The sequence below is a fragment of the Artemia sp. Qi Xiang Cuo genome, chromosome 8, assembly GCF_049724085.1.
Source record: "Artemia sp. Qi Xiang Cuo chromosome 8, ASM4972408v1, whole genome shotgun sequence".
In the NCBI taxonomy this organism is placed as follows: Eukaryota; Metazoa; Arthropoda; class Branchiopoda; order Anostraca; family Artemiidae; genus Artemia; species Artemia sp. Qi Xiang Cuo.
Window position 1 is genome coordinate 39,324,560 of NC_142801.1, and position 25,998 is coordinate 39,350,557.

General features: G+C 33.1%; 1 protein-coding gene across 6 annotated transcripts in view; it reads right to left on the reverse strand.

Moving 5' to 3' along the window:
• Positions 1-1,514: 1,514 nt before the first annotated feature.
• The window catches only part of LOC148949388 (protein Tob1-like), a 183,392-nt gene continuing 158,908 nt past the window's right edge, over positions 1,515-25,998 (reverse strand). For all 6 annotated transcript variants that reach the window (XM_089093410.1, XM_089093412.1, XM_089093411.1 and 3 more), the window contains one exon: positions 1,515-6,285. In XM_089093410.1, coding sequence (XP_088949536.1) covers positions 5,428-6,285 — 858 coding nt within the window. In that variant the 3' untranslated portion in view covers positions 1,515-5,427. The remainder of the gene's footprint in view (positions 6,286-25,998) is intronic.

Below are 25,998 nucleotides of genomic sequence, written 5' to 3' on the forward strand. Positions count from 1 at the left end.
TGTAAGTGGATGCGACTCCCATTATAAATCTTTTTTGACGTTTTCGCTGGAGCAATGTATACAATGGTGCAAAACAAATAGCTGTTTAGCCATTAAATTGGCTCTTCCCCTTCTGTAAAAAGGGTCTGCATAATGGCATTGCAATTTATGAAATATTACAGGATATTATAATTGTCGATGGCTTTTAAAGCATTTGGTTGGAGGGCCCAAAAACTTACACTCGGTTCGTTTTTTTACATCACACACGCCGCGCCGTGCAAAAAGTAGGGTAGCATACTAGCAATGCTACTAGGCAGTTTTCAAATTTGTTGGCAGATTTTATCTGAAAATGCTATTCTTACATTTAAAAATACTTTTTCTGAAAGAAAAGCTGTCAAAACACAAGTTGTGCTGCTAAAGTGTCGGCAGCTTTTGGAATTATGTTGAATTCTGCTACTGGCAGCTGTGGAACTTTTTCCATACCTACACACGCCCTACTTCTACTGGTGGGTGTCTCTGCTTTTGTGTGGCAGTAAAAGTCAGAGCGAGGCCAGCTTCTCCTATTGATTTTGATCGTAGCTTTAGTGAGTCTAAAAAATGGTTTCATGAGAATAACTTAGAATTAACTAACAATTCAAGGGCAGTCGCTTTCGAGAACCAAAAGTAATTTGTACTCGTTTAAAGTTTATACTCGTCTTGTTCTTTACCGTCATACATCGAATAAAAATTTTTGGTTACTGGAAAGATTTTTGGACCCGAAGATGCTACAAGGATATTGCGCACCATGGAAAACAAAATGAAGCAAATCTGATTGTGAAAAAAATGCTGTCTAAAAGTCAAACACAGGGTGATACAATCTACTGAAATCGCTACAGTAGTATTTGACAAAGTCTGATCGCATTTTCGGAATAAACCCTGCCGTTTTAATATCTCCCTTAATAGCATGACTCATAATGTAACATGTAATTTGGTTTGACATAGTTACATCCCTTCCTTCAAGATCAAACTTCAAGATAAACAAAAAATCGCGAAGAAAGGAAACGAGGACAATTAACGAGGCTGTTAATTGTCCTCGTTTCCTTTCTTCGCGATTTTTTGTTTATCATGATTAGCCAGTGTGGTCTCAGAAATTATTTACAAACTTCAAGCACTGAACAAAAAATAACTTTTATTGGAAGTGTTGACTCGACCACCCAGCCATGCGACAAAACCAGTATACTCTCTTGTAATGATCGGTTAAAAATTCGACTCTCATTGTAAAAGTAATCTGGTGAAATATAGACTTCAGTCAACCCCTTTATAGCCTCAGGTGATTGGCTAGGTGTTGCGGATACTTACCAAGTAAAACGATAATTGAGTAATGGAACAGAACCGAAGATAACTAGTCTATTAGGGCTCTTTTTCATGACCAAAAGGTATATTTTGACATGATGTAGGAGGCTCTTATTTTGACATCAAAGTTCGTTATTGTTTCAATACTGTAGAATTCAACAAGAGAACACATAAAAGTTCGCTTATAAACAAAAACTAAGTCGTTGTTACATCAATCTCTACATTTATTACCACAAAATGTATAAAAAACTAATCAAAATCCAATATAATATGAAAAATCCGTGTGAAAAATTAGACGATCTGGCTAATATATTAATTAGATAACAATATAACGACCAAAATCAATTCACAGGCTTGCAGTATACGCAAACGCTTGCGCTTTCTGCTTAGAATCCAATCTTTTCTTTTTTTCAGCCAAAAAACTTTAAAATTGACCACATAAAACTTTTGAAAATCTCTACAAAGCTAGGTCGAAACAAGAAAGCGTAAATCCAAAACTAAAACACCTACTATGTGACTACATTCCTATCAAACTAGCTTACCAAGTTGCTAAAAAAAAATATATAATCTAGAGGTCAGTTCCTTCTAAGTTTTCATAATAAAAACCGAAAAGTTATACCTAAGATCAATATTGCAGTTATTTGTGAGCGTCTATCAAAGTTTACGCTTAATTTTGAGAAAAAGAGGAGAGAGAGATTGAAGAAAGAGAGGGAAGAGAGAGAGAGAGGGAGGGGGATTACCAACCAAAATGAAGTAGTGTTCCATTTTACCATTCCATATTACATTACTTCTGAACTTTCTTTTAGGATTCAGAGAGAGCTACATCCCAATTAAAAAAAAAAATTTTTTTTTAAATAAAAATTTTTCGACATGTCCAGCGAAATAGAAATTCATTGCATGTAGCTTGAACCAGAGGATGACCAGAACTGTTTTTGACCCTACTGAACGTTCGAACTTTGGAGCCCGTAATCGACCTGATTCACTTTTAATGGCTAATTTGGATGATTTATGAAAATTTTAAAGTACGAAAGTTTAAAGTCAACGGCTACTATATTTAGGTTCCTACTCCCCTTTAATTTACTGCTTTAGGGACTTAGACAAAATGAGATCAAATTCTCATCGTAGCTTTTAGGACACATCTCTCCATTAACAGGTTACAGTAAGTACCTTGAACATTTATTCATTGCAACATGAAGTATATTCCCTTCTTTGATAAAGGTTGGAAAAAAAAATAGTTCAACCTAGCAAGTCGGTAAGCAGTTCAATAGTTAATAAATTCAAATTCAGGACTAGTAGGCCAAGATACTCTTCCCCAATCGTTTTGAAATAACCGCCAACCTGGGCATAAAAAGGATAAATTTAAAGCATGACCCCAAAACAAGAGCAAAGGGGTATATCACCGGTGGCCTACCACTATCATATAATCTTCCTTTCCAACACGGCTTTTATTTTCCCTCAAACTTCCAATACTAAGATATATCAGCTTTGTACTGACTAGAAGTAAGTTTGGCGGAAGAATTTGAACTAAGCCAGTCCTTTCGAAAAGGGGAACACTAAAAACAAGCACAATCGTCCAACCCAAAACTAACAATAAATAAATAATCGTTTGAATAAACCTGACATATGTTTTGGTTCAGGAAATCGAAAACTTAAATGGTTATCTGTTCGAGAAATAAAATTTATTTGGGGAGGAGCCAAGAGTTTTCCTGAGAGATGCTGATAAGGGAGAAAAAATCCCTTTTTATATCATTTAAAAGAAAAACTTTACATCATCTACTTTTTTCCTCATATATTTTATTCTGAGCCTCACTGGCACTCCCCTCAATGGCGGCCTTGGTCTATTTCTCTAGTTAATAGGATTCCTTGGAGGAAAAACCCACAAATAATCACAGAAGTTCTGCATGATAAGAGAGAAAATATTGTAGTCAACCATCAAAACTGCATTGAATTGGAAATACTGGCTTTGAAAAAAGGCTGGAAAATATTAAGCTGGTTCTGTATCTCAAATTCCAGTAATGAAGTATATTGAATTTGCAGCAAAAAAACTAGTATGTTTTGTGTCAACAGTAACCAGTTAAATAATCGATTTCCTAACATAATTTTATGTTTTCTGCAGTTCCTTTAAATAGCATTTATCCAAAATTTATGCATGACATACGATGAATGTTAATAGAGTACTTAAAGCTACTTCTTTTCAGATTCATCTCAAAACGAATTAATTGACAGCCCAATTCGGTTAAATTTTCCATTACACTTCCAGAAAATGCAGAGTTTCCACTTTTAAATTACACGAGGTTTAAACCAGCATTATTACTGAATGTTGCACCTTAATTTAGAATTTAAGAATAATCTATTGCCAATTTTACGCCCTTCTTTGTTGTTCTTTTACTGACTCCAAACACACAAAACAGGCAAAACCGACTACGGTCCACTTATATTCGTTTAAGGTACTTATTTTTACAGCAAATAGCATGTGATAACGACGATAATCCTTCAAAAGCTGTTTTAAACCCCTTTGAACAGCAAAGAAAGATTTACTGCAAAATGGATGATTTTGATTAAAAGTAAAAACTCTGATGAAACTCCGTAGTTATGCTAGTTTATATTTTGCTTCGTGAATATACTGACTTAAGCAGAATACCATAAAAATACAAAATTAAAAATCTTAAAAATTCTTTAAAAAGCTTACAAAATTACAATTAAGACAAAAGAATTGAAAATAAAACTAGCATAACAGGAGATTAAATGTATTAGTAAAAAAGAAAAAAAATAAGCATATTTTTTGCAGTCAGTCTAAAGCAACGAACTGCTTATATTTATGCTAGATATAAACAGGATATTCTCAGTATAACCATCTATAATAAATTAATGTTAAATATAACAGCAAAAGCATAGAAGAATAAAAATTATCGTGGAAAAAAAGAACAACAAAGTAAAAAATTTAATTTAATGCTAATTGCTTTTTTTTAAAGGTCAGGGTACATTTGATTCGCTCAATTCCAATTATTTTTGGCATCGACCTGGGAGGAGGAGGTATTTAAGTCATTTTTTCCGAATCTAAATATTTATAGTTGACACATTCAGGAACCAGTTCATCTCTTTCAATGGTTATAAGCTTTAAGTTGAATGTCAATCATCCATAGAAACAAAATAATCTCCATCATTTTTTTGGGGATTTGCTTATGCGCATTTATTATACAACAAGTCGAATTAGCTGAAAAAGGCAACAACCGAACCATTTAGTGTCCAATGAAAAGACCATTTGTCATCTTTGGTGGCAACACCTTATTTTTATATCGTATTCCCAGGATCTTCTTGGTCTTCCAGCAGGTCCGGGCGATTTCTGCCTCACCTGGCATCTGAAATTCAGACATTACTTGGGAATTCATTTCCAAAGTATGGGGTTAAGACTGAGGATTTGATCACTTGGTCTTAAAGCGGTGCGACTAAAATCGTAATTTAATTTCTTTCTTTGCAAGTTCAATACCTCACTCGAATGCAGTTGGTAGCACGCAAATATTATTATGCAATTAAAATCAATAATGTAAGAATCTTACATTGAAGGATTTATCCACCAGGACACCGCCTTGAATCGAGTTGAATTCCAACCAGAAAATGAAAAAAAAAGTCTCAGGCAAGTGCGAAGCGAATCTGATACAAATCATTGAATTTAGGATAATTCTATTTCCCCACGATAAGATACTAGTGACTATCCTGTTTGTTAATTTTTTAGGTTTTAGCAGTTTTCTGATAAACGATAAAAAACGACACTACGTTACGACTTATCATTCGATAACAACATCAAAAAATATAATGGTTTTCTTTTTGTCGAAATTTTCCAGCGAATTACGCAAAAAAAGATACATGCCTTGGTACAAAACTAGATATTCTGGAGTTGTCTAACACAACATCACAAAATCTTCTTTTTTTATCACATTCTAGAAAAAAAGGAGGAAAAACTTGGAGAGATCTACGCGCCGCGATCACAGGAAGGACAAAATAAGTTAGACTCTACAGTGGGGGAGGGATCAACAACTCCATAATGTCCGACGTTGAATACCACAAGGCCATATTTTTTCCTTGAAAGACCGTTGAAACTGTCCTTATTAGCTACTCTCAATTTGCAACAAGAAGATGTTGATAACTTCCACCAGGATAATTTCCAGTTGCACCTGGATTAGCTGAAATTGTGTCAGAGAACTGTTTTTCTGCAGTAGTGCCATTGCTAGCTGGCGCTGCAAAGTTTGACTGATGCGGACCGCTTCCAAGTTCCCAATTAAATTGCTGGTTACTACCGCGGGTCGGATACATGTCATACCCGAAGTTTGGAGCCATCATATCATTATAGCGTACCTGTGGGCTTGGTGGATTTGGAGAGAGTGGCGACATTTGATGTGGATACATGTGAGAACCAGGCATAAGATAGTTTCCAGACAGGTCGAGCTGTGGAGCCATCATTGGATTTGGGGACAATGATCTGGGTCTTTGAGGTGGCTGAAGACCACTAGAATACATAAACTGACCTTGCATTTGCTGCTGTTGGGCTCTTTGTTTAATATAATTCGCAAATTCAGTTGGGGACATTCGGTTTCCCCTTTTAGAAGCAGTTTTTAGCTTAGTGGATCCAAATTTCGTTTGAGCGAAAGTTGCAGTAGTAAAAGTTATAGGTTGGTTTCTAGGTAGTATCCCATTCAAGTTAGTCATAGACGAACCTGGGCTAGGAGTCTTTACTCCAGCAAGACTTTCATTAGGTGAAAGTTGATCTTTCTCAGCCGAGCCAAACGGTGAAACTGATTTAGGCGTAAGAGACAAGCTATTCAAAGATGAACTCAAATCATCTGTTATTGGCTGGAAGGATTTTGCATCGGGATTGAATGCACGTTTCACCTCTTTATCTAATGAACAATCATCAGTATCACGGCTTTCAGAGTACAGTAGGCTCACAGTTCCTCGCTCACCAATCCTGTAGCTGACCTGTCAAGAAAATTATATCATAAATAATTTCATATTAAATATCGCCAGTCATTTAACAGAACTAATAAAAAAAAAGTTTGTTACGATAGCTTCTTTTTATTTGCTATTCGAAGGGTGACAGGACACTCTTTTCATATCGAATAAAAATACACCCATTCAATAGAAACTGATCAACAGTAGTTATATAGCTTTTTATAAGAATTGTTTTTCTATGCCTTCGGTTACAATTTACAGTTAAAAATTTTTGTTTAAACACTACGGCCAAATATGACCGTAAACTAAAAAAGGAAGAAAATGAAAAATTCATAACCAATTTCTCAATAGGGGAGGAGTCGCCTGATAAATATCATTTGGTGAACGCAATAGAGACCAACGCCCATAAAGGTATCCCTTCTAGGAAAACCTTAAATGTTTGTCCAGTGCCACTTATTTTATTTTTTAATACAGAGATATTTTGGCACATGACCATATTGTAATAGAAAGAATGAATCAATGGCGGATTACTTCCTCCAAATCTTTGACCTGGAGATATAGGCTATACAAGAAGCTAAACATTCATTGAAGCAATAAAATTAAGAAATTAACACATGATAAATTTCAAACAATTGGGAAATATATTCCCTGCAATAATAGAACTAACAATAATAAGTTGATAAGGTAAAAAGAAGATAAGTACTATGTTGAAGAACCAACTCGATCCTATAGAGACAAATTCTAAACAATCAATCATATTAGTTTATATGTAGATTGTCCTTTTAAAAAAGTAGCTAGGGTTGCTCTCAAAATCAGTTTTTTTATTATTTTAGTCAAGCTTCCAAAAGAATTGCAGCATTAAAAAATAGACAAACCAGTATGAAGAGACCTAACTTTAATTGAAAGACTTTAAAACAGAGACAGGATTTATATACTAATTCATACCGTTAGAAAAATTAACTTATTAATTGATGTACCCATTGACAGAGCTTTTCGGGAATCAGACTATAATGCCTAATGTGTATGTAACAAGAATAAATTTAAAACTTATAAAGCAATACACTCCATAGATTTATTGATATGCACAGTATAAATATGTATACAGTAATGGAAGTTCCTATTTTCCCCACTGAAAGATTTTGGAACATACACAAGCAAAGTAGTTCTCCTTGGCTGCTCCTTCACGCGTGGCTTCGCGAATCCAAATCTGCCGATGAATATCCAATGTAATACAATTCAATCTAATAATATTTTCTATTCCAACCACTTCCCAATATGTTGCTAGTGCTGCTGCCCCAAACTTACAGCAAATTGCCCGACTGTAAATACGTATATTTATACTGTAATGCGATGTTTGGCAAGGACTAATCTTCTTGTTTTCAGGTCTGAGAAGTAAGGAGTTTGACGGTCTGAAGGTCCTTCTTTATTGGGGGAAGGATACACCCAACCAAATCTACTTAAAGCTGATCTTTACACTCATGAACTAGGGCCCGAGTCCAAGCAGTGAATATCAGAAAAGTTTTAAGTCTTGTAAGTTTAATAACCAAAAACCGGTCTCCTGTTTGACATATTAGTAAAGAATAGTTATTTCTAAATCTCACTTTCAAGACTAAAAAACAACACATGCCTCTCCTAAGCTGGTCCTGGGACACTTATGGAGACAACTTGTTAGCAATTTAACAAATTTAATATAGTGCTTTTGAAAAGGTGCAGAGAAAATGCAAAACAGTTTAGAAGGGGATCTTATGCGCTTTAACATGAGAATAATATAAACCAAAAACTACAAGCACCACTGGCAGTCCAGCGTTGCCTAGTAGAAGTAGATAAACACAAAGCCAGCTTAATTTTTTTTTACCATAGTGGATTCTATTGTTCTAAAAACTTTTTATAGACAAAATAGTTATGGCTATGTTGGTCTTCGGAATATAGGTTTAAAATAATCATTTCGGCCCTTTTTGAAAAAAGAGGGTCTTTTGTCCCGAACTACAATTTTTATTTTGTTATTTTCCAACATTTGAGTATTTTTCATGCATTAAGAAAAAGAAAACCCAAAAAAGGAAAACAGGGAACTAAAACAATACAGTTGCCATATTTAATGAAATTTATGTTCTGGTTGACATAGATTGGTAAGCAACATTTGACAGCCTGGTAAACAATGACATTTTATTAACTTGTGGATGGACTTTCATATAACTTTTTCCAGAAACTCATATAATATAAGAACATGACATTTTTGACGATTACTCATAACAATGTGTTTTCTAAAATCAAAAAATAAAAACAACGAAAAAGCAAATAGAGTAGAAGTAAAAGTGAAAGTCATTTTTCTTATAATATACATTGTCTTACTTTCACCGAAAAGTCAACTAACTTAATGTTATTTAGCTCTATCTCTATACAATTTGAAAAGAAATTATGGTTAACGTTGAAAAGAATGCTAAACTTAAAATTAGCAATGAAACACGTTTTCCAACATAGCAGCAATTCTGAAAGTAAAATTAAAATCAAGTACTTAAAAAACAAGATAATAAATTCAATTTTGAGTTCCTTCCCCAATATTTTTTCGAAAAATAATACAATTAGGCGACTGAAGAAGCATCAGCACAAATTTAAGTCTTAACCTCCCCCCCCCTCCAGAAAAAAGTACACACGCAAATAAAATCACACGCAAAGATACACCGCACACAGAAAATACACATACAGATATATAATATATATATATATATATATATATATATATATATATATATATATATATATATATATATATATATATATATATATATATATATATATATATATATATATATATATATATATATATATATATATATATACTGACACACCTATGCAGATAAACCTACACATACATATCCAAATGCAGATACACACACAGAGGCCTAAATACACAGGCCAAGCACATGCAATCAGACAGTGGCGTAATTTCGTCAAATCCTGGGGAGGGGGCGAAGTTGGAGCCAATTTTCCCAAATCAAGTGAAAATGCAAAGTGAAAAGGGCAAAGATATACTAAAGAAAACTGACCTGTATCTCAGAATAATTGAATTCTGTACACTAATGTTAGTTCTGACTAGATTTTTTTTGCAAAAACTAAATTTCAGCTGGGGGGCAAACTGAGGTCTGGGGGGATGGGACAGTTCACCCCCCTGTCTTATACTAAATTACGCCCCTGCTCACGGAAACACACACACAGACACATATGCAAATACGGAGACACGTATCACAGGTACAGACACATCCACAAACACACGCAAACACAGTTATACATACACATACAAACACGTACAAACCAATAGGACCATGTAGGCTACGCGTGCAAGCGAAAGGAAGATAAAAGAAAATCAATATTAGCGGAAATTCTATATTCCACCTTTTTTCTCAACGGATCAAAGGTATTGTCAAAACATAATATATTTACCAAAGTTTTATCACAGAAAATGGCAAAAGGTAAACGTACAGTATATTTGTAGAGCGTTTAACGTATTAAAATGGCCTTCAGTAGCGTGTCACAAGCATTTTGCTTTCATAGTGGGGAGGAGGAGCAAGGGCATATCCAGGATGTTTTTGACGGGGGGGGGGTATTTTTTTAAAGAGTGGAGGGAACAAAAAACTTGTAAAAACGCATCAACAATTTGTTTATATGCATTTGTGTTACGTTTTACGAGTCGGACACAAATTTCGGAGGAGGGGGGGGGGGCAAATCCGGAACCCTCCTGGATACTGCCTTAGGGGGTGGCAGAAGGAATGGAGAAGCAGAGAGTAGTATAATGAGAGCCACAACAAAGAAGATGAGAAGAAAAAAAAACTGAGGAAAATCAAATTTGCATCCGAGATAAAAATTAATAACAGTAGTAACCTATCTAGTACTTTCACCAGTGATTTCAGGGGTGTTATACTCCATATGCACCATATACACTACAGTTTCACGTACACAAGCCTGAGGCATGGATATGTGTGTGTACTTTAAACGAATTGGGGTTACCAGGGTCATTTGCAAAGAGGTATCATTTCTATAGAAGCTATAGTAATTTGAAAAATCATGTGGAATGTGCTTGAAGGTATATACTGTGCGTACGTGCCCTTAACAAACTGGATTTTCTGGTAGATAAACATGTCATTACACTCTTTGCCAAGAGATTAAACCAGTATTGTCTATAACTTAATTTATGTTGGTTAAACTTCCGATGGTTAAGAAAGCGTAACAGGTAATTAAAGTATGAGAACTGGGATGCTATAATTAGAATGATTTTAAGTTGAAACATTGTGACGTAAAAATAACTCAGTTATTTGCTTGCGTGTATAGGAATTCCCGTGTTATTTGCTTGCTTGTATTTTTTTTTAAAATAAGTAGTTTTTCTATCTTTTAAAAGAGCTTTAAGGGGTTTGAGAGACTCAGTTGCATAATTCCGTGTGGTTTTCGTTTACTTGGTGGTCATTAAAAACGAAATTTTTGTGTTAAATAAGTAGTTTTTATATCTTTTAAAAGAGCTTTAAGGGGTTTGAGAGACTCAGTTGACTAATTCCGTGTGATTTTTCTTTACTTGATGGTCATTAAAAACGAAATTTTTGTGTTATATAAGTAGTTTTTGTATCTTTTAAAAGAGCTTTAAGGGGTTTGAGAGACTCAGTTGCCTAATTCCGTGTGTTTTTCCTTTACTTGATGGTCATTAAAAACTAAATTTTTGTGTTAAATAATTAGTTTTTGTATATTTTAATTATATTTTCGGGGATTGAGAGAGTCTGTTTCATTAGTCCTTTGTATTTTTCTTTACGTTATTGTAAATTAAATAGTAATTATCGTTTTTATTAAGTAGTTTTTGTAACTCTTAATAGAACTTTACGGGGATTTATAGCGTCAGTCGCACAATTCCATGGGTTTTTTTTTTACGTGGTGCTCGTTAAAAACGAAATTTTTATGTTAAATAAGTAGTTTTTGTATCTTTTAAAATAGCTTGTCTGTGTTTTAGATTCTATTGAGCTTTTTTAAGTTTTTAATTTCTGTACTTGGTGTTCAGTTTTTTTTTATTTTATAAGATCGTTACAGGGATTGAGAGACTCAGTCGTATAATTCCGTGTGGTTTTCCTTTTCGTGATGTTAATTAAAAACGTAATTTTTGTGTTAAATAAGTAGTTTTTCTATCTTTTAAAAGAGCTTTAAGAGATGTGAGAGACTCTGATTCAGATCTCCGTGAAATGTTTCTTTTTATGAGACTCATTAAAAAAGAAATTTTTGTGTTAAATAAGTAGTTTTTTTATCTTTTAAAATAGATTTAATTGTATTGTGAGAATCATTTGCCGGATTCCATGTTGTTTTTCTTTACTTGGTTGTCATTAAAAACGAAAGTTTTGTATCTTATATAATTGGTTTTTGTATCTTTTAAAAGAGCTTTAAAGGGATTGAGAGACTCAGTTGCCGGATTCCGTGTGGTTTTTCTTTAATTGGTGGTCATTAAAAACTAAATTTTTTTGTTAAATCATTACTTTTGGTATCTTTTAAAATAGATTTAAATGGATTGAGAGACTCAGTTGACTGAGCCTGTAGTTTTTTTATTTACGTGGCGCTCATTAAAATCGAAATTTGTGTGTTAAATCATTATTGTTTTCATCTTTTAAAAGAGCTTTACAGGGTTTGAGAGACTCAGTTAACGGATTCCGTGTGATTTTTATTTACTTGATGGTGTCCCATTAAAAACGGAATTTTTGTGTTAAATAAGTAGTTTTTGTATGTTTTAAATAAGTATTTTTTGTATCTTTTAAAAGAGCTTTACGGGGTTTGAGAGACTCAGTTGCCTAATTCCGTTTGGTTTTACTTTACTTGGTGGTCATTAAAAACGAAATTTTTTTGTTAAATAAGTAGTTTTTGTATCTTTTAAAAGAGCTTTACGGGGATTGAGAGACTAAGTTGCCGGATTCCGTGTGATTTTTCTTTACTTGGTGGTCATTAAAAACGGAATTTTTGTGTTAAATAAGTAGTTTTTGTATCTTTTAAAAGAGCTTTACTGGGATTGAGAGACTCAGTTGCCGGATTCCGTGTGGTTTTCCTTTACTTGGTGGTCATTAAAAACGAAATATTTGTGTTAAATAAGTAGTTTTTGTATCTTTTAAAAGAGCTTAATGGGGATTGAGAGACTCAGTTGCCGGATTCCGTGTGGTTTTTCTTTACTTGATGGTCATTAAAAACGAAATTTTTGTGTTAAATAAGTATTTTTTTTATCTTTTAAAATAGCTTTAAGGGGATTGAGAGACTCAGTTGCCTGATTCCGTGTGGTTTTTCTTTACTTGGTGGTAATTAAAAACGAAATTTTTTGTGTTAAATAAGTAGTTTTTGTATCTTTTAAAAGAGCTTTACGGGGATTGAGAGACTCAGTTTTAGATTGTCACAGTTACATTTTCTTGATTTTTCAAAGTTCATTTTGAATTTCTTTCGTTGAAATGCAAGAGTTGGAATATTTCAGTAGTGTTTGGTTGTGGTTTACCTTGTCACAGTTACATTTTCTTGATTTTTCAAAGTTCATTTTGAATTTCTTTCGTTGAAATGCAAGAGTTGGAATATTTCAGTAGTGTTTGGTTGTGGTTTACCTTGTCACACTTACTTTTTCATGATTTTTTAATCTTTATTTGATTGTTTTACCTTTCAATGTAATAGCTTAATATTTTTAGAATTGTTTGGTTGTGGTTTACCAGGTTAATGTTACTGATCAATGTTTTTTCAAAGTTCATTTTTAATTTCTAACTATTTATATAAATTGTTTTTCTATCAAACTATAGTTTTGGTTTTGTTTTAAATTTTCACAGTTACATTTTCTTGATTTTTCTAAGTTCAATTTTAATTTATTTCGATGAAATGCAAGAGTTGGAATATTTCAGTAATGTTTGGTTGTGGTTTACCTTGTCACATTTACATTTTCTCGTTTTTTAAAAGTTCATTTTGTGTTTTCTTTCGTTGAAATGCAAGAGTTGGAATATTTCAGTAGTGTTTGGTTGTGGTTTACCATGTCACAGTTACATTTTCTTGATTTTTTCAAAGTTCATTTGAATTTCTTTCGTTGAATTGCAAGAGTTGGAATATTTCAGTAGTGTTTGGTTGTGGTTTACCTTGTCACAGTTACATTTTCTTGATTTTTTCAAAGTTCATTTTGAATTTATTTCGCTGAAATGCAAGAGTTGGAATAGGTAAGTAGAGTTTGGTTGTGGTTTACCTTGTCACAGTTAAATTGTCTTAATGTTTACAAGTTAATTTATAATTTATTTCTATGAAATTCAAGACTTGGAATATTTCAGTAGAGTTTGGTTGTGGTTTACATTGTCACTGTTAAATTTTCTTGATTTTTAAAAGTTCTTTTTGTATTTATTTCGCTGAAATGAAAGAGTTGGAATAATTCAGTAGTGTTTGGTTGTGGTTTACCATGTCACAGTTACATTTTCTTGATTTTTCAAAGTTCATTTTGAATTTCAGTAGTGTTTGGTTGTGGTTTACCTTGTAACAGTTAAATTTTATTGTTTTTTCTAAGTTCAAATAGTATATATTTCGATGAAATGCATGATTTGGAATATTTCAGTAGTGTTTGGTTGTGTTTTACCTTGACACAGTTACATTTTCTTGATTTTTCAAAGTTCATTTTGAATTTCTTTCGTTGAAATGCAAGAGTTGGAATATTTCAGTAGTGATTGGTTGTGGTTTACCGTGTCAAAGTTAAATTTTCTTGATTTTTCAATGATCTTTTTGAATTTATTTCCTTAAAATGTAAGAGTTGTACTATTTCAGCTGTGGGTTGTTGTGTTTTACCTTGTCACAGTTAAATTTTCTTGATTTTCCAAATTAAAATACGAATTTCTGTCTATTAAATGCAAGATTTGGAATATTTAAGTGTCACAGTTACATTTTCTTGATTTTTAAAATTTCTTTTTGAATATCTTTCTTTGAAATGCAAGAGATTGAATATTTCAGTAGTGTTTGGTTGTGGTTTACCTTGTCACATTTACATTTTCTTGATTTTTCAAAGTTCATTTTGAATTTCTTTCGTTGAAATGCAAGAGTTGGACTATTTCATGTGTGTTTGGTTGTGGTTTACAATGTCACAGTTTCATTGTCATGATTGTGTAAGGTTGATTTCGAATAGCTTTTGTTGAAAAGCATTATTTGGACTAAGTTAACGGTGCTTGCTTATGGTTTACACCGTCAAAGTTACATTTTATTGATTGTTCAAAGCTCATATCGATTGTCTATCGTTATAATGCCCTAGCTGAACTCTTTCAGTCGCGTTTGGTTGTGGTTTACCGTATCACACTGAAATCTTATCGATTTTTCAAAGTTTATTTTGAATTTTTAAAGTTGAAAAGTAGTATCGGGAAAATTTCAGATGCTTTTTGTTAATGTTACCATTGTCACGGATCCATTTAAAAGTAATATAAATTTTCATTTTGACTAACTTTAGATTTAAATAAATTTTAGGACTAAATAAGATGTTTTTGGTATTTTTTTTAAATTTCAAAGTTACATCTTAATTATTTTTAAAATGTAATTTTGAATTTATTTAGTTGAAAATCAAGTCTTGGAATATTTCAGTAGTGTTTGGTTGTGGTTTACCTTGTCACAGTTGAATTTTCTTGATTTTTCAAAGTTCAATTTGAATTGCTTTCGTTGAAATGCAAGAGTTGGAATATTTCAGTAGTGTTTGGTAATGGGTCACCTTGTCACAGTTACATTTTCTTGATTTTTCAAAGATCATCTTGAACTTTTTTCATTGAATTGAAAGAGTTGGAATATTTCAGTATTGTTTGTTTGTGGTTTAAATTGTCTCAGTTAAATTTTAGTGATTTTTAAAAGTTCATTTTTAATTTTTTTCGTTGAAATTAAAGATTTGGAATATTTAGTAGTGTTTGGTTGTGGTTTACCTTGTCACAGTTACATTTTCTTGATTTTTCAAAGTTCATTTTGAATTTATTTCGTTGAAATGCAAGAGTTGTAATATTTCAGTAGTGTTTGGTTGTGGTTTACCTTGTCAGAGTTATATGTTCTTGATTTTTCAAAGTTCATTTTGAATTTCTTTCCTTGAAATGCAAGAGTTGGAATATTTCAGTAGTGTTTGCTTGTGGTTTACCCTGTCACAGTTACATTTTATTGATTTTTCAAAGTTCATTTTGAATCATTCAAGAAACGTGATTAAACACGTGTTTAAAGTAAATGCTATTCGCGTGTCTGTCCCTGACACCTTTCCAAACGAGCGTGGATTCCCCGCTGGTTCCTACACATTACAAAAAAAGTGAGCAGTACGAAAACTCCACATTCTCAACCAGACTGGTTTTTTTAGAAAACACACCCACAGAGACGACACACACACACATAGAAACGAGACATGCACAGACACGACACACAAACAGAGTCATAGTGAGAGAGATATCCAAAAGTTGGGTTGACCTAGGTTCACTTAGAGTGGCGCGCCACTCTAAGTGAACCTAGGTCAACCCAACTTTTGGATATCTCTCTCACTATGACTCTGTTTGTGTGTCGTGTCTGTGCATGTCTCGTTTCTATGTGTGTGTGTCATCTCTGTGGGTGTGTTGTCTAAAAAACCAGTCTGGTTGAGAATGTTGAGTTTTCGTACTGGTCACTTTTTTTGCAATGTGTAGGAACAAGCGGGGAAGCCCCGCTCGTTTGGAAAGGTGTCAAGGACAGGTATGCGAATAGCGTGTACTTTAAAAAAGTGTTTAATCACGTTTCTTGAATGATTAAAACTTAACTTTGAAAAATCAAGAAAATGTAACTATGACAGGGTAAACCACAAGCAAACACTACTGAAATATTCCAACTCTTGCATTTCAAGGAAAGAAATTCAAAATGAACTTTGAAAAATCAAGAAAATATAACTTTGACAAGGTAAACCACAACCAAACACTACTGAAATATTCCAACTCTTTCATTTCAACTAAATAAATTCAAACTGAACTTTGAAAAATCAAGAAAATGTAGCTGTGACAAGGTAAACCACAACCAAACACTACTAAATATTCCTACTCTTGCATAACAACGAAAAAAATTCAAAATGAACTTTGAAAAATCAAGAAAATGTAACCGTGACAAGGTAAACCACGACCAAACACTACTGAAATATTCCAACTCTTGCATTTCAACGAAAGAAATTCAAAATGAACTTTGAAAAATCAAGAAAATTTAACTTTGAAAATTTAAACCCTGATAATACATCAATCAAATATTAAAAATATAACATATAAACGATAGAAAAACAAAATGAGAAATTAAATAAAAATAGCAATTACATGAGACGTCTAAACAAACCGCAAAAAACACCAGAAAAAAAAAAAAACTTACATTTCATATAAAGAAATTAAAAATGAACTTTGAATAATAAAGAAAATTTAACTGTTACAAGTTAAACCAAAACCAAACACTACTGAAATATTCAAACTCTTGCATTTCAACGAAAGAAATTCAAAATGAACTTTGAAAAATCAAGAGAATGTAACTGTGACATGGTAAACCACAACAAAACACTTCTAAAAAATACCAGCTCAAGTATTAATAAGAATTATAATCAGAAAGATCTTTGAAAAAATCAATAAAATGAAACACTGAAAGGGACCTCAGTCACCCACAAATTCAGAAACAGACAAGATATTGCTTAAAAACGTAAAACAAACAGAATGTGCTTTAACCATTAATTACAAAGTGACTGTGGCAATGACATCCAGATCCAAACACTGCTAAATCATTCCAGATCTTGCTTTTCAAGAGGAGCAATTCAAAATGAACATTATTGAATGCTTAGAATTTATGAGAGACATTTAAAACCACAACCAAACACTTCTTAAATCTTAAATCTAATTCATTAAATCTGTAGAATTAAAAAATGAACCATTAAAAATAAGTAGAATTTACATGATAAACCGTAAACCTCGCCAAAACCCTAAAGAAATATTACAAAACTTGAATTTAAACAAAAAAAGTTAAAAATGAACTTTGAAAAATCAAGAAAATGTAACTGTGACACTGACTTATTCCAAATCTTGCATTTCAGCGAAAGAAATTCAAAATGAACTTTGAAAAATCAAGAAAATGTAACTGTGACAAGGTAAACCACCATCCACCTCTTCTGAAAAAGTCCAACACTGGCATGTCATTGACAGATCATCCACCTGAACTTTGATAAATCAAGAAATTGTAACTGTGTCAAGGTAAACCACAACCAAACACTTCTGAAATATTCCAACTCTTGCATTTCAACGAAATAAATTCAAAATAAACTATGAAAAAAAAATAAAATCTAACTTTGAAATGTTAAAAAATAAACATACACTTCTTAAATATTCCAAATCTTTCATTTCAGCGATATAACTTCGATTTGAAGTTTTATAAATCTCGAAAATGTCCCATATTCATGGTACACGACACCAAAACACTAATGAAGTTCTAAATGAACTTTGAAAAAGCGAGAAAATGTAACTGTGACAAGGTAAACCACAACCAAACACTACTGAAATATTCCAACTCTTGCATTTCAGCGAAATAAATTCAAAATGAACTTCGAAAAATCAAGAAAATGTAATTTTGACAAGGTAAACCACAACCAAAAGCTACTGATAAATTCCAACTCCTGCAGTTCAACGAAAGAAATTCAAAATGAACTTTGAAAAATCAAGAAAATGTAACTGTGACAAGGTAAACCACAACCAAACACTACTGAACTATTCCAACTCTTGCATTTCAGCAAAAGAAATTCAAAATGAACTTTGAAAAAAACAATAAAATGTAACTGTCACAAGGAAAACAACAACCAAACACTACGGAAATATTCCAACTCTTCCATTTCAACGAAAGAAATTCAAAATGAACTTTGAAAAATCAAGAAAATATAAATGTGACAAGGTAAAACACAACCAAACACTACTGAAATATTCCAACTCTTTCATTTCAACGAAAGAAAATTCAAAATGAACTTTGAAAAATCAAGAAAATTTAATTGTGACAAGTTAAACCACAACCAAACATTACTGAAATATTCCAACTCTTGCATTTCAACGAAAGAAATTCAAAATTAAATTTGAAAAATCAAGAAAATTTAAATGTTACAAGGTAAAACACAACAAACATTAATTAAAGCTTCACAAAAGTGCTTTAACATGAATGAAATACAAAATGCGAATTTAATAATATAGAAAAAGTATCATTGCATAGTTAAAACACAACCAAACACTTCATAAAATTACCAAAACTAGATTGACTATATAAGTCCAACAAAATGTACATAGAAAAATACAGAAAATGTCGTAGAGTCCTATTCAATCATAGAAATACCCTTCTGAAATATTCAAACTCTTGCATTTCAACGAAAGAAATTCAAAATGAACTTTGAAAAATCAAGAAAATGTAACTGTGACAAGGTAAACCACAACCAAACACTACTGAAATATTCCAACTCTTGCATTTCAACGAAAGAAATTCAAAATGAACTTTGAAAAATCAAGAAAATGTAACTGTGAAAAGTTAAAACTGAGTATCTCAATCCCCGTAAAGATATTTTAAAAGATAAAAAAACTACTTATTTAACACAAAAAATTTCGTTTTTAATGACCACCAAGTAAAGAAAAACCACACGGAATCAGGCAACTGAGTCTCTCAAACCCCTTAAAGCTATTTTAAAATATAAAAAAAAAACTTATTTAACAAACAAATTTCTTTTTTAATGACAAACAAGTAAAGAAAAACCACACGGAATCCGGCAACTGAGTCTCTCAATCCCCAATAAGCTCTTTTAAAAGATACAAAAACTACTTATTTAACACAAATATTTCGTTTTTAATGACCACCAAGTAAAGTAAAACCACACGGACTCCGGCAACTGATTCTCACAAACCCCGTAAAGCTATTTTAAAAGATACAAATAATTATAATTAAAAAAAAATTTTTCGTTTTTTTTGACAACCATTTAAAGGAAAATCACACGGGATCCGGCAACTGAGTCTCTAAAAACCTTCAAAGCTCTTTTAAAAGATGCAAAAACTACTTATTTAACACACAAAATACGTATTTAATTAAAAACACGTAAAGAAAAAACACAAGGAATAAGGCAACTGAGTCTCTCAAACCATGTAAAGCTCTTTTAAAATATACAAAAACTTCTTATTTAACACATACAAAAACTAGTTATTTAACACAAAAATTTTGTTTTTAATGACCATCAAGTAAAGAAAAACCACACGGACTCCGGCAACTGAGTCTCTCAATCCCCGTAAAGCTCTTTTAAAAGATACAAAAACTACTTATTTAACACAAAAATTTCGATTTTAATGACCACCAAGTAAAGTACAACCACACGTAATTAGGCAACTGAGTCTCACAAACCCTGTAAAGCTCTTTTAAAATATACAAAAACTACTTAATTAACACAAAAATTTCGTTTTTAATGACCATAAATTAAATAAAAACCACACGGACTCCGACAACTGAGTCTCTCAACCCCTGTAAATTTATTTTAAAATATAAAAAAACTACTTATTTAAGTTAAAAAACTTTCGTTTTTAATGACTACCAAGTAAAGACAAACCACATGGACTCCGGCAACAGAGTCTCTCAATCCCCGAACATCACAAATAAATGATCCAAAAACTATTTTGTTAACATAAAATATTAGTTTTTAATGAGTACCACGAGAAGAAAAATCACACGGAAATAGTCATCTGAGTCTCTCAAACCCCGTAAAGCTCTGTTAAAAGATACAAAAACTAATTATTTAAAACAAAAAATTAGTTTTTAATTAACATCAATTTAAGAAAAATCACACAGAATTAGTCAACTGAGTCTCTCAATCCCCGTAAAGCTCTTTTAAAAGATACAACAAATGACCACCATGTAGAGAAAAATCACACGGAATCCGGCAACTGAGTCTCTCAATCCCCGTACAGCTCTTTTAAAAGTTACACAAACGACTTAATTAACACATAAAGATCGTTTTTTATTAAAACATAGTAAAGAAAAAACACTATGAAGTATGCGCCGGACTCTCTCAATCCCCGGAAAGTTTCTTTAAGAGTTACAAAAACTACTTATTTAACATGAAAATTTCGTTTTTAATGACCATCACGTAAAGAAAAATCACACGGAATTAGGCAACAGAGACTCACAATCCCCGTAAAGCTCTTTTAAAAGATACAAAAACTACTTATTTAACACAAAAATTTCGTTTTTAATGACCATCAAGTAAAGTAAAAACACACGGAATTAGGCAACTGAGTCTCTCGAACCCCTTAAAGCTCTTTTAAAAGATACAAAAACTACTTATTTAACACAAAAATTTCGTTTTTAATGACCATCAAGTAAAGAAAAATCACACGGAATTAGGCATCTGAGTCTCTCAATCCCCTTAAAGCTCTATTAAAATATACAAACACTTCTTATTTAACAAAAAATTTTATTTTTTAATTAAAATCATGTAAAGAAAAATAACACAGAATTAGGCAAATGAGTCTCTCAAACCTCTTAAAACTCTTTTAAAAGATATAAAAACTACTTATTTAACACAAATTCCTATACATGCAAGCAAATAACATGGGAATTCCTATACATGCAAGCAAATAACTGAGTTATTTTTACGTCACAATGTTTCAACTTAAAATCTTTCTAATTATAGCATCCCATTTCTCATACTTTAATTACCTGTTACGCTTTCTTAACCATCGGAAGTTTAACCAACGTAAATTAAGTTATAGACAATACTGGTTTAATCTCTTGGCAAAGAGTGTAATGACATGTTTACCTACCAAAAAAACCTGTTTGGTACGGGCACGTACGCAAAGTATATACCTTCAAGCAAATTCCATATGATATTTCAAATTACTATACCTTCTATAGAAATGATACCTCTTTGCTAATGACCCTGGTAACCCCAATTCGTTTAAAGTACACACGCATATCCATGCCTCAGGCTTGTGTACGTGAAACTGTAGTGTATATGGTGCATATGGAGTATAACACCCCTGAAATCACTGGTGAAAGTACTAGATAGGTTACTACTAATAACAGTGTTTAGTGTTACCCAGCAAAGTTATAAAGCGAATTCGAAAAACCTGAACAAAAAACCCAATTTTGACAAAAGTTCATAATAAGTTTAGACCTATTTGTTTCATCTACAGTTATCTAGTTAAACAAACTGACGGAAGGATAGAACTAGGGGCTTCAATAATCCAATTTTGTATGCTATTCCATCACATCAAATACAGAAACAATTTACACAGACATATATAATTCTGCAAATGCGCTGAAATTTGGCTTAATATAAATTGAAGATGTTTGAAGTTACGTAAAAGTAGAAACATATTTACTTTGTTAAACTGGCACAGACGCTAAAGTATATTTAAGGTGAGACCATCATTTCTATGGGGGCTTATTTGAAATACGCAGATATTGTCGGGATGATAGAAACTATGCTAAATTATTTGGAAAGTCATAAAAAACATTTGAGAATTTGTCGGTAGAAGGGAATGGTGTTATGTACGTGCCTGTTTACAATGTTTGTAATTTTCAGACAGACGGTAGAAGGGAGAAGGCATTGTTTCTTGACAGGAAATTGCCAGGATTTATAAGCTTCCATGTCTGAATAATATGTAGGTAAGCTCTTACTCCCTTCCTGTTAGTCATATTCAATCACTTCCAGTATTTCCCTTAGTATTTTAGCCAGGATTTATAAGCTTCCATGTCTGAATAATATGTAGGTAAGCTCTTACTCCCTTCCTGTTAGTCATATTCAATCACTTCCAGTATTTCCCTTAGTATTTTAGCCAGGATTTATAATCTTCCATGTCTGAATAATATGTAGGTAAGCTCTTACTCCCTTCCTGTTAGTCATATTCAATCACTTCCAGTATTTCCCTTAGTATTTTAGCCAGGATTTATAAGCTTCCATGTCTGAATAATATGTAGGTAAGCTCTTACTCCCTTCCTGTTAGTCATATTCAATCACTTCCAGTATTTCCCTTAGTATTTTAGCTCACCAGGTTTTTCTTGTTTATACATTTAGTATTAAGGTCTGGTGAGATGTGGTTTTTCGGGTTTGAGCTTTTTTGTTTTTGTCTCGTTGCCACATCGCCTAACCAGTATTTGTTTAAGCAGAGCCAGAGCTATCAAACTCTTAAAGTGTTGACCTACTTAGCTCTTCCTTGTATTTATTTTCCCATTTATAAACATGAATTTAACTTTGAGAAGATAGAATCCTTTTTATCGATTTCCTTTATTGTTCCAGGCTCTCTATCTTAAGTATAGAATGTTTCCCAAACTATTATTGATATGATAGAAAAATTAAAAAGAGAAAATACATTATTTTCTGCTACATTTCTCCGAATGCAGTAATTAATTAAGACATATGTTTGTTGAAATTAGATATTAATTTTTAACTATACTAATATAATTGTAATAGACAAACGATTAATTCAAGATTATGATGACAAGAATTATACATTCAGTTTTAATTCAGTTCAAAGATCTGAAGTCTAAAATTGGTTTTCGCTTTAATGCCAGCATTAAGCGACCGAATTCGACAGAGGACGCCTAAGGTTAATATCAGTTCTTAGACTTTAAATTATTGCATTGTGATGATTAGTAAGAAAAGGTGAATCGTGTTGCAAAATATTTCTGAGTAGGGGACACAATCACTCGAAACCTGAAAGAAGCCAAGGTGGTTATCATGATCCAGAGGAAGTCTTTTTTTTTCTGGTACTATCCCATTATGCGGGCCTCTCGGGTTAATCACTAAAGAGTAGGCAATGATAAAACCCGTTTTTGACGTTTTAACTTTTATAGAGTAGGGTTTTCAGGGTTTTCATTGCGTAGGCTATACGATATTAGACTGTGTTTTTTTGGGGTTTAGGGGGGGGGGGGAGGTACGTAAGTTAGGTTACGTATTTAATATATACAATGCTTTACCCCCCTCCCTAATGTGCAAATATATAGCCCAAATTTGTTTCTAAACTATTATATATTCATCCTATTTTATTTTATTTCATTAGCATTAACCAAACTTGAATTTTTAGAGAGACCCGCATAATGGGATAGTGCTTTTTGTCTTGCTAAAGATAGGGGAGGGAGAGTGACTAAGAAGTAAACCTTTTGACAGGAGTGGGACTTATTGTTATAGTACTTATGGTACTTATCTGTTATAGCAATATCACTCAAGCAAAGTAAAGTTAGGTTAACTCTAATGAAAAATACCAAAACATGATGAAAATATAATACTTTAGAAACAAATTTGGGCTATATATTTGCACATTAGGGAAGGGGCTGGAGAGGGGGTGTGTGTAAAGTATATCGGGTCTGAATGCAAAATGTTTTAGTTACAATTATTATGCATATTATGAAGTAATAATTGTTTTCTGATTTAATGTTGTCCAAATACTTTACCCCCACCCCCCTAATGTGCAAATACACAGCCCAAATTATATAAGTCCAATGTATTCTGTCACCCGCCACTTGTTTTCCTCTGAGCGTAAGCTAATTCTCTCTTAATACAGACAGATGAAACCGGTTTGTTCTCCACTTACACAGAGCGTAATTCTTGAGTGTTGTTCATATAACAGATAAGTACCATACCTATTTAACTCTGTATTCCTCCCATTAAAATAGACAAACTATATATTATAAATAGGGCGCCAACTTTAAAATTTACAAGTATTTAGACCCCCCCCCCAAAAAAAAATAATGTTATATATTTACAATCTAAATAGACAGAAACTGTTCCAGGCACGTATGTAAGGGTGGGGGGGGGGCTATACCCATGCTCCCGCAAAATGTCAATATCTTTGCAATTTTCTCTATAACTAACCTACCCATACGTTCCATTATAGATTTTGCTTTTATGTTGTGTTCTTTCTCGAAATTGAGCCCCCCCCCCTCGAAATAAGAAGATCCTTGGCATAAGAAGGAGTCAAAATAGAAAAGAAACATGGAGATTCTCTTATTTTTCCCAGAGGTTTGTAGATTCAAAATATATAACATTTAAAAGGAGTTTTTATCATATCTTTGAAATAATGCGTAATACAAGGTCTATAGTATTCTGATCCATGGCTGAAATATCTTTTTTTCTAACTACAGACCATAAAAAGGTGACTTAAAAAGAACTAGAATTATGAGTTTGTGCGCTCCTTCAGCTATGGTAATTAAAAGATATTATGCAATATTTTTTGACAAAGTGAAATCTATAATCCATCCATAGAACCGGTTGGTCTAATCGGCTTTCCTGTATCTTATTTAGCTTTTAACACAATTGCAAGTCGTCCTATCCAAGTGGATTGGTGCTCTGGATTTAGGATTCTTTGTCCGCAAGGGCGAGGATTCAAATCCAACTGTAACCAATTATTTGGTTTGGGACGAGTATCAGTGGTGTGACTCTGTAAGCACAGCCTGAGTCGACCCAACTCTGAATGGGTACCTGGAGAAATATGGGGAAGGTAAACAGGAAGAGTTTGCGAAAGCACGGGATGGTCGGCCGCCAGCACCCCCCCCCCATTGCCCTTCCTGGCTGAAGGGCCAAGAAACTGATATCGGCACCACCGGTAGGGACTAGGGTCCAGTGTCGTATTCTTTACCTTAGCTTTACCCTTACAATTGGAAGTTAAATTTTTCCAAAATGCATTAATCATCTCCTCTTCTCAAAAACAGAACAGAACTGTTCTTATATACGAGTCTTTCAGACTCTAGTTTTGGCTTTCTAACTTGATATTAGCGACCAATAGCCACAGAGATTTGGTGACCAGATCATCAAGATTTGAGTTATCAGATAAGTTCAAAATTTCAGGGACATTAGGCAGGCGGGTATGACAACATCATTATGAAAACAAGGGTGGCTGTTTACAAAAATGTAATACAGTAAACGGTTGTATTCCAGGTAAAGATAAAAACCAGCCATCAGAAAAGATATATGAAGCAATCTTATGAAAAAGTCCATTTAGCAGAGTAATCACATTATATCATAATTAAACTTGAGGAAATGTGCATTCTCTGTCTTATGAATAGCACACATCTTTTCGTCACGGAAGTGTTATTCCTCTACTTTCTAGCCCATTATATATAAGAAATCCCGAAAATTCCAGGAAGGAAATCCTGGCTATTGAAATCCAAAAGTTTATACTGAAAAACGAAAATTCAGAGATCTCGACTTCGATTGCCGCCATGAGTTCGATCCTTTCACTGCACTGGCTTCAGGGCCCATTTGGGAGTGCCGAGTACTCAAGCAATGCCTAAATGAAGCGAATACCATGGACCTTAGCTCCTGTCAACTGAAAGACTGAAACTGAAGACTAAATCGCTAGGGCCGATAGATCAAACGTAATAAGGGACCGTCAGCCTCGCACGCGAAGTGGGGCGGTCTCAAGAAGCCCGACTAGCCAGATGGCTAATATCTGGTAAGCACAATCTTGTGATTTGGGGAATTATGCAGTTCTTTATTTCTTCCTCCTGTATGAAAAGAACTGACCAAGTGGGAAAAAGTTGGCAATGGAGAAAATGTTTAATATATTCGCTGAGAATGAGTAGATTAGCACAGATGATCCGGTACTGGCTAAAAGTCCTAAGTCTGCCAGAAGATAGGTTAGCAAAAGCAGCTTATGTGGAGATGCTACGGTCGAAACGTAAGAGATCGTGGCCGTATCAAATAAAAAATGTTTTAGATGGGCTAGGACCCTCTGATCAGGGTGAGCCGTTTTTGGCTATGATTAT